The 14,317-nt window shown below is 37.0% G+C and overlaps 1 protein-coding gene across 5 annotated transcripts in view; it reads left to right on the top strand.

Annotated features, from left to right (window-relative positions):
• LOC127436164 (myelin regulatory factor-like) overlaps positions 1 to 14,317 on the top strand; it is a 70,896-nt gene that overhangs the window by 32,548 nt on the left and 24,031 nt on the right. For 4 of the 5 annotated variants that reach the window (XM_051690157.1, XM_051690156.1, XM_051690155.1 and 1 more), the window contains exons 4-13: positions 3 to 64; positions 2,348 to 2,570; positions 2,962 to 3,062; positions 6,086 to 6,200; positions 9,955 to 10,150; positions 11,124 to 11,200; positions 11,314 to 11,424; positions 13,053 to 13,152; positions 13,499 to 13,699; positions 13,836 to 13,944. In XM_051690157.1, coding sequence (XP_051546117.1) covers positions 3 to 64; positions 2,348 to 2,570; positions 2,962 to 3,062; positions 6,086 to 6,200; positions 9,955 to 10,150; positions 11,124 to 11,200; positions 11,314 to 11,424; positions 13,053 to 13,152; positions 13,499 to 13,699; positions 13,836 to 13,944 — 1,295 coding nt within the window. The remainder of the gene's footprint in view (positions 1 to 2; positions 65 to 2,347; positions 2,571 to 2,961; positions 3,063 to 6,085; positions 6,201 to 9,954; positions 10,151 to 11,123; positions 11,201 to 11,313; positions 11,425 to 13,052; positions 13,153 to 13,498; positions 13,700 to 13,835; positions 13,945 to 14,317) is intronic. The other variant, XM_051690154.1, reaches the window with a different exon arrangement.

Genomic DNA, 14,317 nt, shown 5'->3' with positions numbered 1-14,317 from the left:
AGAACGCTACCTGAGTCCCCTCCGGACTCCAGCTCAGAGCCATATTCCCCCCAGCAAGCCAACGGTAAGTTCAGTCCACCTGATCAATTTACTGTGGATCGGACCATTCTGCTTTCAGTGAAGGGGTGTAGCACTGTTAAATAATCAAGGTTGGAATTATATTTATATACTGTATATACAGAATATCAGAATTAATGGGTTAAAGCATGCGATTAATTTATAAAGTTTAATGCGTTAATACAGCAAAAACACTTTTTGTAAGGGCGGAACATTTTCGATGTGTCTGCCCGGAGTCATTACACTGACTCACACTTCACAAAACACAACAGCAATTCCGAGTCAATGATCAAGTGATGGAGAAAGGAGAAGAAGAAAGGAGCTCTTAATGTACAAAACAAGCCCAGATGGGACTTGTGATAGAAACCAAGTATTTTTCAGCCTAAGGCACATTTTAATTACCACATAAGCAAGCCAAGTCTTAACTATCACCAAAATGCAGAATTAGCCATTTTTGTCTGCAAGCGCTTTTCATGTGGAGCTCAAATTTGCGCTTGAAACTGGCGCTGGCGCGAATCATGAACGCAGCTTCACGATTGCTGTAAAAAAGTGGATAGCCACAGTCTACAGGCAGATTAATATTGTGGAGGATGAGAGTTTAAGGGATTTAATACTCAACCGATAGGGGACAAGTTCTTTCAATTAGTCAAACTCCCACTTAGACTTTGGGAAATGTTTAATGTTATTTGAATTGGTGATATTTTAGTGGATTTCTATCTTTACACCGTGGAAGGCTTAGTTTGGAAAATGTTAATAAAGCATTATAATGTTACAAATTGTTTTCTTTTCTAAGGAAATAAATAATAATAGTCAAATTTCAGCACTTTCAAAATCTGTGATTAATCTTGATTAACTATTAAAATTGAAATCGACTGACTAATATATACAACATATATAATCCTGACCGATATGGGATTTTTGAGACCGATACCGATTTTAAAGGGGGGGGGATTCACTGATTACCGATATGGTGGTCAATATAGTTAGTTTTTGAGCGGGAATGAAAACAGACCTTTTCTTTGTGAATTGTTCACCGATTTTGCACCGATATGACTATGCAAAGGTACTCCGAAGGCTGCTTTCTTAAACAAATATTTTTATCAAAGAATATTTGACATTATTATTATTATACATTGTCAACAAATTCTAGAAATGAACACTGAGAAAATAAAGAATAAATAAAAATACAATAAATAGCTTAATAAACATCAGTACTGTTTAGTATCAGTCAATTGCTGACCATTAAAATAAAGAATAAATTAAAAAAAAATAAACAACTTAATAAACATCAGTACTGTATGTTTAGTATTAATCAAATACTGACCATTAAATTAAATAATAAATACAAATACAATAAATAGCTAAATAAACATCAGTACTGTTTAGTATCAGTCAAATGCTGACTATTTGAATACTGTCAGTCAATTAGGGGCAGTTTGTAAAACAAGAAGCATTTACACCTGCCGAGTCACAGCGGCAGCGGTGTTACACCATATTCTGCTATACAAGTTCAGGGGAAACTTTCAATGGTGGAAAACCAGACTTTTAAATATTACATTTTATAAATGTAATGACTGGAATTGTTCAGTTGAAGGGGGTACCAAACTGTGAATCCTGAACAAAACAGTCTGGTGAATACGTTTACACATTAGCTTCCACTCAGCTGACAAAGTATGAATGTAGCTACGTGGTTAGCTAGTTAGCTATAAGCTCATTGTCACGGAGAGTAAAAGATGGACCAACTAGGTAACAACGTAGCGTGAAATCAACACTCAACAGACACAATCCACCACCGCACTTTTGTCTGCTGAGCTGCAAAAAGATGCTCTGATGTTTACCTTTCAATCTGCTACATTTCTTACTGCACTGACAAACAATAGCTGGCTAACAGCAAACAGATGTGATAAACATGAGTGACATGGTTGTCAGGGACAGGGTTAACGTTATATTAGTTATATTGAAAAGGGAAAATGATGGGGTCATTGTTTATTAGCTTTCCAGTATGTATTTCATAAACTAGTTAGCAACTTACCGAGAAGACACCGCTTAACTCCGCCCTGTCTGCAGAGCCACCGTCAGCTCAGCTCTGTAAACAGTGGAGTCGGAGCGCGCTCTGCTGGACAAACTACGTTATGACACAAATTCTAAAGCATTGTTTTCTGCATTATATGTTCTGAAAAAAAGTTTTCATATTTGTGCAAATCGGTAAACATATACGCTGATATCGATATATCGGTGAAAGGCTAATATCGGCTGACCACTAGTATAAACTATGGTTCTTTGGTCCCAGATCTGCACATGCTCAGAACAATGACGCCCGAGAACATGTGTCTCATGACCAGTCCTCCGCCTCTCCCCACACACCCCCACTATTCCAGTATGCACCGGGACATGTACCTGAAGCCAGAGCCCATGATCACGCAGTATCCGATTGGTCCTGTCAGCTGTGGGGGCGGAGACATGCAGCAGAATCAGATGCTTCATCAACTCCTGCAACATCCACAATCACCAGAGTAAGAGAAGATAATCAGTAACAGTAGCAACTTTGTCTCAAATGTTTCTTCTAAAATTCCTTTAGACAAATAAAATTAGGTGACATATAGTAAGAGTATACAGCTATGATATTAACGAGGATAGCACAGCTTGAAAGAATTTGATATAAATTTGATTTTGATGTCTTAGAAGCAAGTGACTTAGGCAAAGGTCTCCATTTCCTCAGATTTAATCTCATTGCTGTCTTGGAGTAACAACTGAGACTTCAAAAATAGATTTCATTTGTGATTTTTCTTTCCATGTTGAGAGACAGAGAGTAGAGTAAATGGAGAAAAAGTCTAGGAGTATAAGAGTGCAAAATTCCACATCATCATTTAAAAGTTCTTATTGTGCATGTCCTTGTCTATCTAGTGGGATTCCTGTTCATCCGGCAAAGAAGAGAAAACACTCCGACTCTCCAAACAGCACTCTCAACACTCAGATACTCACGGGCATCATCAAACAAGAGCCAGGTATACACACTCTTTACATCCAGAGTAACTAACTAATTTATTTTCACAATAGTGTAGCTTTTTGAGTAACAAACTACTTTTTCCAGTGAGTAGCAGTGTAGCATCACAAAACACTACTCTTCGCACATTATATTGCGCACACAGCAGTGGAGCCGAGGGAGTAAACAAACACACACACCTAAACTGTTCTCTCTCTCTCATGTCCATTTCAAGTCTGTTCGTATGGATGCTTCATGTAAATGTACACATTACAATAAACATTTTGCCTATATTTAGCTTTGGGAACTCCAGTTAATTTAAGAAATAACGCTTCATGTAAATGAACTAGTTCACATAAATGATTGACTGATTCACTTGAGCCCTGCGCTCGATAATTTTCGATAATTGCTGCTGTTTATCGCCATATTTCAGCTCAGTGATATAAAATAGTGTGTTTTCTAGCTTTATTCATTTATATTTACTATAAATTGATATGTTCAATTTAATGTTGTCACCCTAATTATTTAATGTCACACTATTAAATAGTATCATCTAATTTTTATGTATTTAAAAATATGTTCTTCTTTAATTATGTAGTTAGGTACTTTTTAATAGTAACTTGTAGTGTAGCTAACTACTCTTTAAAAAGAGTAGAATGACTGTAGTTTTACTAATTTAAGTAAGCTAGTAGCTTAGAAAGCTACAGTTTCAAAGTAGTTTCCTCAAAACTGTTTACATTGGTGATGAGTTCTATGAATTCTTTAACTACTTTAAAGGTGCAGTATGTAAGATTCAGAAACCCTTGTTATTAATGACACCTGTGGCCGTTAAGTGAACTGCAGCCTGTTGCTTGTGATCGTGCGCACACATTCCATAGGGACGCGAACGTGATTCACTGGCATCATGATGACAGAAGAGGTAGCATTATTAAAATTACACATTTATGATTGTTTGGCTACAAACTTTGAGACTGTATATTATATTTGACTCTCCAGTGCTGGAACAGGGCTAAAACAAAGTGTGGATATAGGTCTGAATATGCAAGACTGTAGTTTGAAGTAATCACTTTTCTTTGCATGATACACTGACTGCATTTATACGATAGCCTATGTCAGTGTTAGCAAGCTAGCCAGCTTTATCAATAGCTGTTAGCTAAATTTGGTGGGTGATGACAGTAGCTGTTTATAAAATAGACTGTACATTATAAATATGTTGACACAATTCAGTATTGATGTGATTCCATCACAACTGTCATCAAATGTTTTTTTTTTTGGCTTACTCTGAGTTTGTGTAGGAGTCAGTGTTGTGTTTGGAGCCGGCCGTTTGCTGGATTCCATCTCTAAGATAACGTTACCTAGTGTTTCAGTTTATTGTTGCTGTTGAATAGCGCAAGAGAAGCACTGAGGCAAGACTCTCGGGAGCGCGCAAAACGACACATCCATGGGATTTTCCCGGCAAAAGCAACCCGCTCCTTTCACATGAAAATCAGTCTACAGGCTTTAATAGGCAACCTAGGAAGTCCGGGAAGGGCTCATTTTTTAAGTTGCATTACAAGCCGTTCACACATTGGCAAAAAAAGGGCGAATATTACATGAAAAATTTTACCTTTAACTTTAAACCTTATGTTGTGTTCTAGTCATTTTGACCCGGACAGTTGTTTTTTTGTTATTTTTACTTGATCCAATTGGAATAAAATTCCTTGACTTTGTTCACATATGGTATCTGAAAACACCAAAAATATTTGGACTATTTTCTTAATGTTTTTTGGTTTTATTTCAATTTGTTGCACTTGTTTTGTTCCTGGTCCATTGACCAGCCATTGGAAATGAATAGATTAGAATACAAAATACAGAAATATTAAGTGTTCAGGAGCATCCCAGTCCTTTAGATGAGCACATATGTGGATGTGTATTTGCACACACGAAGTCCTCGGACATGTGCACACACACACACACACCCACACTCACACACACACACACAACATGTGTTGAGCGCCCTTTTGTACATCGTCTTTCCATTCACACTCTTTGAGGAATATTTAAAGATTTACTCATTATATTATGTTGTGTTTAGGCTCGTTTGAATCGGGATAGTCTGTTATAAGTTGCGATATTTCATTGTCTACGTTATATGTATGTTTCAGGAAGTAATAAGGAAAAACGTGACAAAAAGACACTGTTTATTATATTTATGTGTCTGTGGGAATTTCTTACACTAATAATGACTGCAGTTTGGCCTCTTAGTGAAACAAATTTGCTCATTGCATTCTACAGATTGAGACCTTTCCAACGATATGTAAGACATGGCTATCTCATCTTTTTTTATATAATTTATTATAATTGTTGTGATAACAAATTTGCAAATGATGAGAACGAAACAGTTCTAATTTGTCAGCAAATTAAAAAGCATTATTTAATAATTCGTAGGGTTAGCTATGTGCATTGTAGAGTCCAGATTCTAGGCTTTAAAAATGACACCTATTTTGTTCAGATCAAGCATTTATTAATTTATTATGTAATTATTATATATTTTTTCATTTTCCGCTGGGAAAACACTGCCCGCCACTAGCCCGGTATGAGCTCAGTTCAATGAATCCTTCTATCAATAGAAAATAAATATTTTTAAATATGTTCAGAAAAGGAGTACGCACACAAACGAACACAACACAAGGGTTAACTGTGTTGTCATAGATACAGCCAGTCAGTAATTAGACCAATCTAAATCTCACAAAGCTTTCAAATATGCAGATGATAGCTGAGGAGTTTGATTCCGTCTGATCTGTGAATTAGTTTGACTGAATCACTAAAATAAAAACACCATAGTGCGTTCTGTTTGTTGTGTGCAACCAGTGAGGACAACGTAACACCAGATTGTTTCCTGTTTATTAGTCTCATCAACTTCAATTCAGACTGCACAAAACAGCTAACATTTTAAATAGTTGTAGATTCAGAAGGAAACGCTTCCTTACACATACACACACACAAGTGCACAAAACAGGATTGCGTTTTCAACACTAGATGACGTTTGTGTGCATGTTTTCGCAGGTTTGTTGCAGGATGCAGAAAACTCATACCTGGATCCAAATTACCAGTGCATAAAGTGGCAGCCGCACCAGCAGAACAAATGGACTCTATTATACGACAGCAGTGGAAAAGAACTGTGGGTGCTACCCTGCTCTTACACACCTCTGCACCGAGATTTATATCAGAGAGAGGAATGAGACATGTATTCAGGGCGAGAGTGTGTGAGTGTGCTTGGGTTAGATTTAATGGGGTATAGGGAGGTTTCAGGCAGTACTAAAAAGAGATTGAAGAGAGCGAGATGGATAGTAGAGGTCAGTGAATTCCAATGAGGTGAACAGTGTGTAGGAGTGAGAGCAAGAGCAGAGATTTGGCTAACAGAGAGAACAGAGAGAGAGAGAGAATGATTGTGAAGAAGTGGCAGGACTTAGTGATGCAAATATAGGTTTTCCACACAGATGAAAGTTTCATTTGTTCAATTTCTCATAACTTTGGTCGTTCTATAAGTGTTACGATAAACCGAAAAAATGGTGAATAGCTATATTTCATAGATAAAAACATGATCAAACTAATATCAAAACATTGATGGAAATGTATTTAGTTACAGTTTTTTTTAGATTAGGCAATCACACTCAAAAGTGCCCACCCACTTTTTCAGCTCTCTTGGTTCTGGAAGTATTTTTCCCTTTCTTTTCTTCCATAGAGGTTTAATAAAATCCATACAATCCTTCAAACATTGATTTGAAGCAAAAAAGTATTTGAAAATCTGACAAAAACATAAAGATAAGACTGTATGTTTAAAGAAGTCGTATCATATCAGATTTTAAAAAAACTCTGCAACCTTCTTTAAAAAAGGCAAAAATCTGTTACATTGAGGCACTTACAATAGAAGCCAATGGGGCCAGTTTTTGGATGGTTTAAAGGCAGAAATATGAAGCTTATCATTTTAATAAAAGCACTTGCATTAATTCTTCTGTTAAAACTTGTGTATCTTTTGAGCTGTAAAATTGTTTATATCATTTTTATGGTTAATTAAGGGTTTTAGGGTTTACAGCGTTATGTCATTATGGCAACAAAGTTGTAAAATTGGATATAACTTTACAGAAAAGGTTAGCAAACGATTTGATCACAATAAAATCATGTTAACACACATATTGTTTACTTCTTGTGGCTATTCTTTTGAAATAGTGAGTATTTTAGCATTTACGGATTGGCCCCATTGACTTCTATTGTATATTTTTGCTTTTTTTTGTTGAAGAAAACAGGGTTGCTGCAGAGTTTTTTTAAATCTTAATTTAAGACTTTTTAAGACCTTTTTCAAGACCTGAACAAATAAAATTAATTATTAACAACACTATATCATCATCTTCAACAGTTGATCTTTAGTGATCGCTTGTCATATATTTCCGATATGGCTTAATGATTGTGAATTGCTCTGCAACAGCTGGAAACACTCACAAATTTCACTCTGAAGAATGCAGCGCATGCATTTATTTAATGAAATCGTATTCTTTTGAAGTTTGTTAATCACATTAGGTCATATCATGATTCCTGTCTTTCCGTCCCCAAATTTAAGACCTCTTTAAATGATAATTAAGACTTTTGTTGTATCACTTTTTATGACCTTAAATTTAAAACAAAAAACTGAATTTAAAACATTTTAAGACTTTTAAGGATCTGCAGGAACCCTGGAAAAGGAGGAATGAGTCAAAATAATAATCAACATTATGCCACAAATGCTGTCGATTGAGCTTAACTTGTATTGAACCCAGAATATTCCTTTAACGTCTGTAATGAGGGAAAGAGTTACAGTCCCACTAAGCATTGCGAATGATGTAATTGATATAAAAATATGAAACTATTGATTAAAAGTTGTTGATTTTAAAAATAGAAACAGTATATTTTGATTTTATTGCAATATATTCCAATATTTTCAAATACATAAGTAGTTTGAGACTGTAGGGAGAGAATCTCGATTGCATCATTCACAGTGCATCATGGGAGTGGGCCGTTGATGCAGAACTCTTTAGGCGCACTTTGTTCACCACAGTTCTCTGATTGGTGGATCATTTACCCATAGGATCATGGGTAGTTTAGTCAGAGACTATTTAGCAGAGACGGGCCACTTCTATTAAAATGAAAGGGAGAAACTGAAATGCCCAACAATCAATGGATGTAAAAAGGAAGTCCCACCTTACAGTTTAAAGAGCAATTACCTTTTAGATACAGACATTGCCTGTCAATCAATCTGAGTAAATGAGCATTAGCTATTCAAGCTAGTAAAATTGCGTTTTTTAGCGTAATCTGAGATAAAGCACAATTTATGATACTAGTGTCACAGATCGCCAGGGGTGAATAGAGAGGACCCAAATGCAGGATGGCGGATAAGTGCTTATATTAACAAAATAACAGAAAACAAACAAAAACTACCCAAGAGGGGAAAATTCAACAGTCCAAGGCAGGCAAAGAGAAGACTGATTGGGACAACAGGATCTGACTAACAGACACCTGACAGTGAAACATTCACAGGAACATCCACAACAAACTGGCACGGGACAGAAAACACAATGAGGTTATATAGGGAAGACAACATGGCGATAACAAGGAATAACAGGTGGAACAATCAGCTAATAATCAGACAGGTAACAAGGCAAACGAGAGGGCGGGGTTATCACTGAAGACAGACAAGAATGCACAAGGGAATGTGAAACAAACCCAAGTGCATTCACACAACACGAGACAAAACACAAGTACCTGGACTTAGCCACAGAGTAAATAAACCAAACCAACCAAAGTGGCTGAATCAAGACACAAGACATAAAACAGACATGGAAACACGTACATGTCAGGGCTCTGCCACAAAGAGAGAAAAATTCCAAAACTAAGCACAGAACCCTGACAACTAGTGTTGTCAGATTTTACTGCTGATTTGAAATATGTTCTTTGATCGTAACCTTGACCAGCCGTTTTGGAGATTTCGGTCTTTCCCCATTCAAGTAGAAAGGAGGTGTACTTTCATGACAGGAAAGAGCTTCTCAGGAGCATTCCAAAGATGACTTGGTGTTCACGGCAGGTCTGTCTTTAAAGGTTTATCCACAGTTTTCCTGAGCAACAACTGGGCCACGCCATGATGATTCTAATTGCCTGTTTTCGGTTTCTGGTCTCGAGATGCAATGTAAAACTAACCGAAACGAGCAATCCAGATGGAGAACAACAACCATTTAAGTGTTATTTGGAGTAAAAATGAATTTCACGCTCAACTTGTGCAGTTGTTGGCTATCATAACAACTCAAAGTAGCTAATGATATCAATATAACTAACCTCGGACCATTGCTTCATGTCATCTACATAGATGAGGCACTGTAAAAAAAACTAAAAAAAACGGTCATCTTGACTCTGTGACGTATCAGCGCTCTAGAGCCACGTTTTTTTTTGTTTTTGTTTTTTGTTTTTTGCAGTGTAAAAATATTACATTTTTACAAATGTAATATTTTACCCACTAAGAATAAACGCAGATGCCGTTGAAAACACTGGAGACCGGAAATTGAAAACTGCTGAACCGTGGAGCACTTCCATGTGGATAACATGGATAAGTTAATGTTAAAAGTCAATTCACCTATGGAAAAAATGTGTAAGATTTTTACTTCTGGAACCAGACTGTTGCGCTCTACTGGAAATTAATTATAAAAAATAATAAAAAAAACTGCCACACTTTAGTACATTGACAATATAATCACATAAGTTATTTAATATTAAAAATATTAAATATTAAAACATTTATATATCATTTTGCCCTGAGGTTCAATGTCTAAGTACCTTAGTCTAATGTTCTTCTCCATCTCTTTTCTTCTTTTTCATGCAATTTAATTCTCTCTCTCTCTCTCTCTCTCCAGTCCGATGCCTACCTACAGAGTGGACGCAGATAAGGGTTTTAACTTCTCCTTGGCTGACGACGCATTTGTGTGTCAGAAGAAGAATCACTTCCAGGTGACGGTGTACATTGGAATGCCGGGAGATCCCAAATACGCGAAGACCAGCGATGGACTGCAGCCGATCGAATGCTTTTACCTGAAACTCAACGGAGTCAAGGTGAACATTTGTACAAAATGACACAAGAAGTTCATCATTATATAGACCTTATTAACAGCAGCACCATCTTTGGTTTTTGAAGGGAATGACAACGAGGCTGTGAGGGATAGACGTACAGTCTCTTCAATGGGTTGTACTGCAGTTTAAAGTGTTTTTGGACCGTTCCGTGGACAAAACATTGAAAAACATATTTCTTTTTTTTTTTTTTTCTCCCAATTTGGAATGCCCAATTCCCAATGCGCTTTTAAGTCCTCGTGATCGCGTAGTGAAATGCCTCAGTCTGGGTGGTGGAGGACGAATCCCAGTTGCCTCCACGTCTGAGACCATCAACCCGCGCATCTTATCACGTGGCTTGTTGAGCGCATTGCCAGGGAGACATAGTGCGTGGAGGCTTCACATCATCCACCGCGGCAACCATGCTCAACTCACCATGCGCCCCACCGAGAACGAAACACATTATAGCGACCACGAGGAGTTTACCCCATGTGACTCTACCCTCCCTAGCAACCGGGCCAATTTGGTTGCTTAGGAGACCTGGCTGGAGTCACTCAGCATGCCCTGGGATTCAAACTAGCGAGCTAGCGAACTCCAGGGGTGGTAGACAGCGTATTTTACCACTGAGCTACCCAGGCCCCGAAGAAACATATTTTCAAGAACATTCATTAGACATAAAACTTCAGACAAAATGAGTTGTGGAAAATCAGATGTGATCTAGGAGCTTTTTACAGCTTTATACTGTTCGTGCCACTGAATAGATGTAAGTTTATCCCTCACAGCCTCGTTGTCATTCCCATTAAAAGTCAAAGATGGCATTAGTGTGAATAAGTTCTACTAGATCATCATAAATAATTCATGTATATTTACGGAACTCGGAATAGGCAACGTTTCTACTTCCACTACTCCTACTAAAAACGTCTATTATGTAAATGTTGCCTATTTTAACATAATACATTTTATTGTGTGTGTATTCCAGTTAGAAGCGATGAATCAGTCCATTAACGTGGAGCAGTCGCAGTCTGACCGCAGTAAGAGACCCTTCAAACCAGTGCTGTAAGTCTCTTTTAACTAGTTTCTGTGAAATATTACATTTGAACAGTTTTATGAGTGTGAATTTGATATTCAAATGAGTCATGTGTTATAAATGTTGACTGGTTGTTTCACAGAGTGACACTGCCACCAGAGCAGGTTACAAAGGTAACTGTGGGTCGCCTGCACTTCAGCGAGACCACAGCCAATAACATGAGGAAGAAAGGCAAGCCGAACCCTGACCAAAGGTACGAAATATGATCTTGAGAAAAAATGAACCTTTAAAAGAATATTCAGAGTTTATTTTTGTAGCATAAATCCCCTTAAACTCTATGTACCCGCTGACAGGTCCAAAGAGGGGCACTATGTAGCAAAACAAGTTTATGTTTAAAATGTTGAAGTCTCCGTATACGTAAGTCAGGCATATGAGGTATCATTTGAAAGCTTTGAATCTGAACTTTTCTGAGATAACCATAACTTCTGCATTTATGCTGCTTAAAATAACAAAATAGGGCCTCAAAACATTCGTGTTGAAAAAATACTACAGGTAATGGGATAGAAATATTTATATGAAAATAAAAGTCCTTCACATAGCAAATGGGCAAGTCACATATCAAATGAAAGCTCACATTCGTAGCAATGTGACTATACCATTTATTTTGTTGCCCTAATACCACAGTTTGAAAGATTTTCAAAAGAATCACAAAGTGAAATATGATTTCTGTAAGTCATCAAATACAAATGTCTCTTTTATGTTCCGATAACTGCTGCTGTAAGCCCCATATAGCTAAAATAGCTTTATATCTGCTTTTACCTTCAGAAGTTCTCTAAGAAATGAGCCATTTTTTACTTGTCTGTGAGCTTGCTTGGCTGAATAATCTAATGTTGTATCTTAGATGTCCAGAACAAAATATGCCATCTAGAAGGAAAAGCATTCTAAACAAATCATCAGAAAAATATGTTTTTGACTATCTATTAAATGTTATATTTATCATCAGGGAGGATCTCAGCTTTATAATGATCTAGATTGAGCTTCTAGTCCACTCAGAGGCCGAGATATTCATTGAAACAATGAGGGTGGTGCATGAACTGAAAATTAGACTGAAAATGTGTTAGAGCGCCACCTACATTTCAGATCTGTATATTGTGATGGAATGTGATAGAGAAAATTTCTTTTTTCTAGTGCTTGCTGCAATCTAGTGGAATAAAATAAGACTTTACAAAGTGAAGTAGAGTGAACAGAACCAGAATTACATGTTTACAAATTAGGACAACAAAAAAAAATTAGACCAATTTTTTTCAATTAGTCCACAGTATGTGTGATTTGTGAGCTTTGAGAGTGAAAAATTGCGAGCCCAAAAATGCACCATAGTAAGGGGTTAAGTGCTATTGACAACATCTGTGGCATGCAATCGTTTACCACAGGAAATGTCTTCTCATCCTTCAGTTTTTTTAAATGTAAGGAAAACACATACAGAAATGAAAACCTAGCAGACGAACACACAGCACCAGGAATAAACTTTTAAAACAGGCCTAATACCAAACACTTAATCCATCACATCCAGCTTTAAAATTAGTCGCTATTCAAAAAGATAATTTTAGACAACTTTATAGCTCAAATAACAAAAAGTTTTACTAAAACATTCTTGTATGTGCTTTAACAAAAATACAGGCTTCACATTTCAGCTTATAACCACTCTGAAATATTCCCTGCTAGGCCTTCATTTGAACATTTTACTGTAAACACGTTTTCCATTCATTTTTACAATCTGAGGGACGTTCAAAATACCCCAGAATATTCATTTAAAACAAAAACTCTCATGACTTTTCATGAATAAAACATTTAACTATATATTTTGTATCTTTGTGTGTGTAGATACTTCATGCTGGTTGTAGCTCTTCAGGCTCAGTGTCACAGTCAGAGCTTCACGGTGGCTGCTCAAGTCTCTGAGAGGATCATCGTCAGGGTAACCGCTGTCAGTCTGGTCGTGTCTGACCGACCTCCTCCAATCACAGCCTGTCTCTGTGTGTCAATTATCAGACTCTGACCAATCACTGTCACTGTATACAGGGCTCTAAATATTAGCATTTTCTTGTCTTATTAATTAAGTGTTTCTGTGTAATCGATTTGTTTATAATGGCTTTTTTGACCGTTTTTATTAATGTTAGTTAGAGATAATAGAAAATACTGAAACAAATGTTTGCAAAATGTTTATTTGAAGCTGAAATTGCAGTAACAACTTGCTTTCCCAGCTAATTCCTTACATTATTGTTCTATCACTCAGCCCCTTTCTTTCTTTCTTTTTTTCTTTCTTTCTCTAGGCATCTAACCCAGGTCAATTTGAAAGTGACAGTGAAGTCTTGTGGCAGAGAGGGCAGCTGGCAGACTCTGTGTACCATCACGGCCGGGTGGGCATCAACACAGATCGTCCCGACGAGGTCCTGGTCGTCCATGGCAACCTGAAGGTCATGGGTTCCCTTGTGCACCCTTCTGATATTAGAGCCAAAGAGAATGTGAAGGAGGTAGATTTGTATTTTTGTGTATGTGTTTGTGTATGTGTCTCTCTCTATTCATATACACCCACCTGTGATAATTTGCACTTTGCTGTCTTATTTCTTTCAGTTTTTTCTCAGTTTTTTTTTTTTTTTTTTTTTTCAGGTGGACACCACCGATAATTTGAGGCGGATTTCCCAAATGAGGCTGGTGCATTATCAGTATAAGCCTGAGTTTGCAGCCACAGTGGGCATTGATGCGACTGCTGAGACTGGTACTGTCACCACAAATTATAATCCCAGTCCCAATAGTTCCGGAATATAAGGGTGAATCTCACAAAATAATGTAAAAAAGTGCCTCGGTCACCCCAAAAACAGCTGGTTTAAGATTGTTTTAGCTGGTTAAGATGGTCTCCAAGCCCGACAAGGTAAAAAGTGCTTTAAAAACTCCTCTAAAACCAGATGGCTGATCAGTCAACCAGTTTTGTTTTTTAGAATGTAGTCACATAAATTTAAATCACACATTTTCACATTATAGTAATTAGAGTGTATTGTATGTGTTTATTCCTTTGATTGTGGGATGAAATATGACCTGGACTTTTTTGTGACATTCACCCAAAAAGTATTTTTTCAGATACAATTTAGAAT

This window comes from Myxocyprinus asiaticus, chromosome 46 (assembly GCF_019703515.2).
Source record: "Myxocyprinus asiaticus isolate MX2 ecotype Aquarium Trade chromosome 46, UBuf_Myxa_2, whole genome shotgun sequence".
NCBI lineage: Eukaryota > Metazoa > Chordata > Actinopteri > Cypriniformes > Catostomidae > Myxocyprinus > Myxocyprinus asiaticus.
The sequence above is the reverse complement of the archived record's forward strand: the minus strand, read 5'-3'. Positions and strand labels throughout refer to the sequence as shown.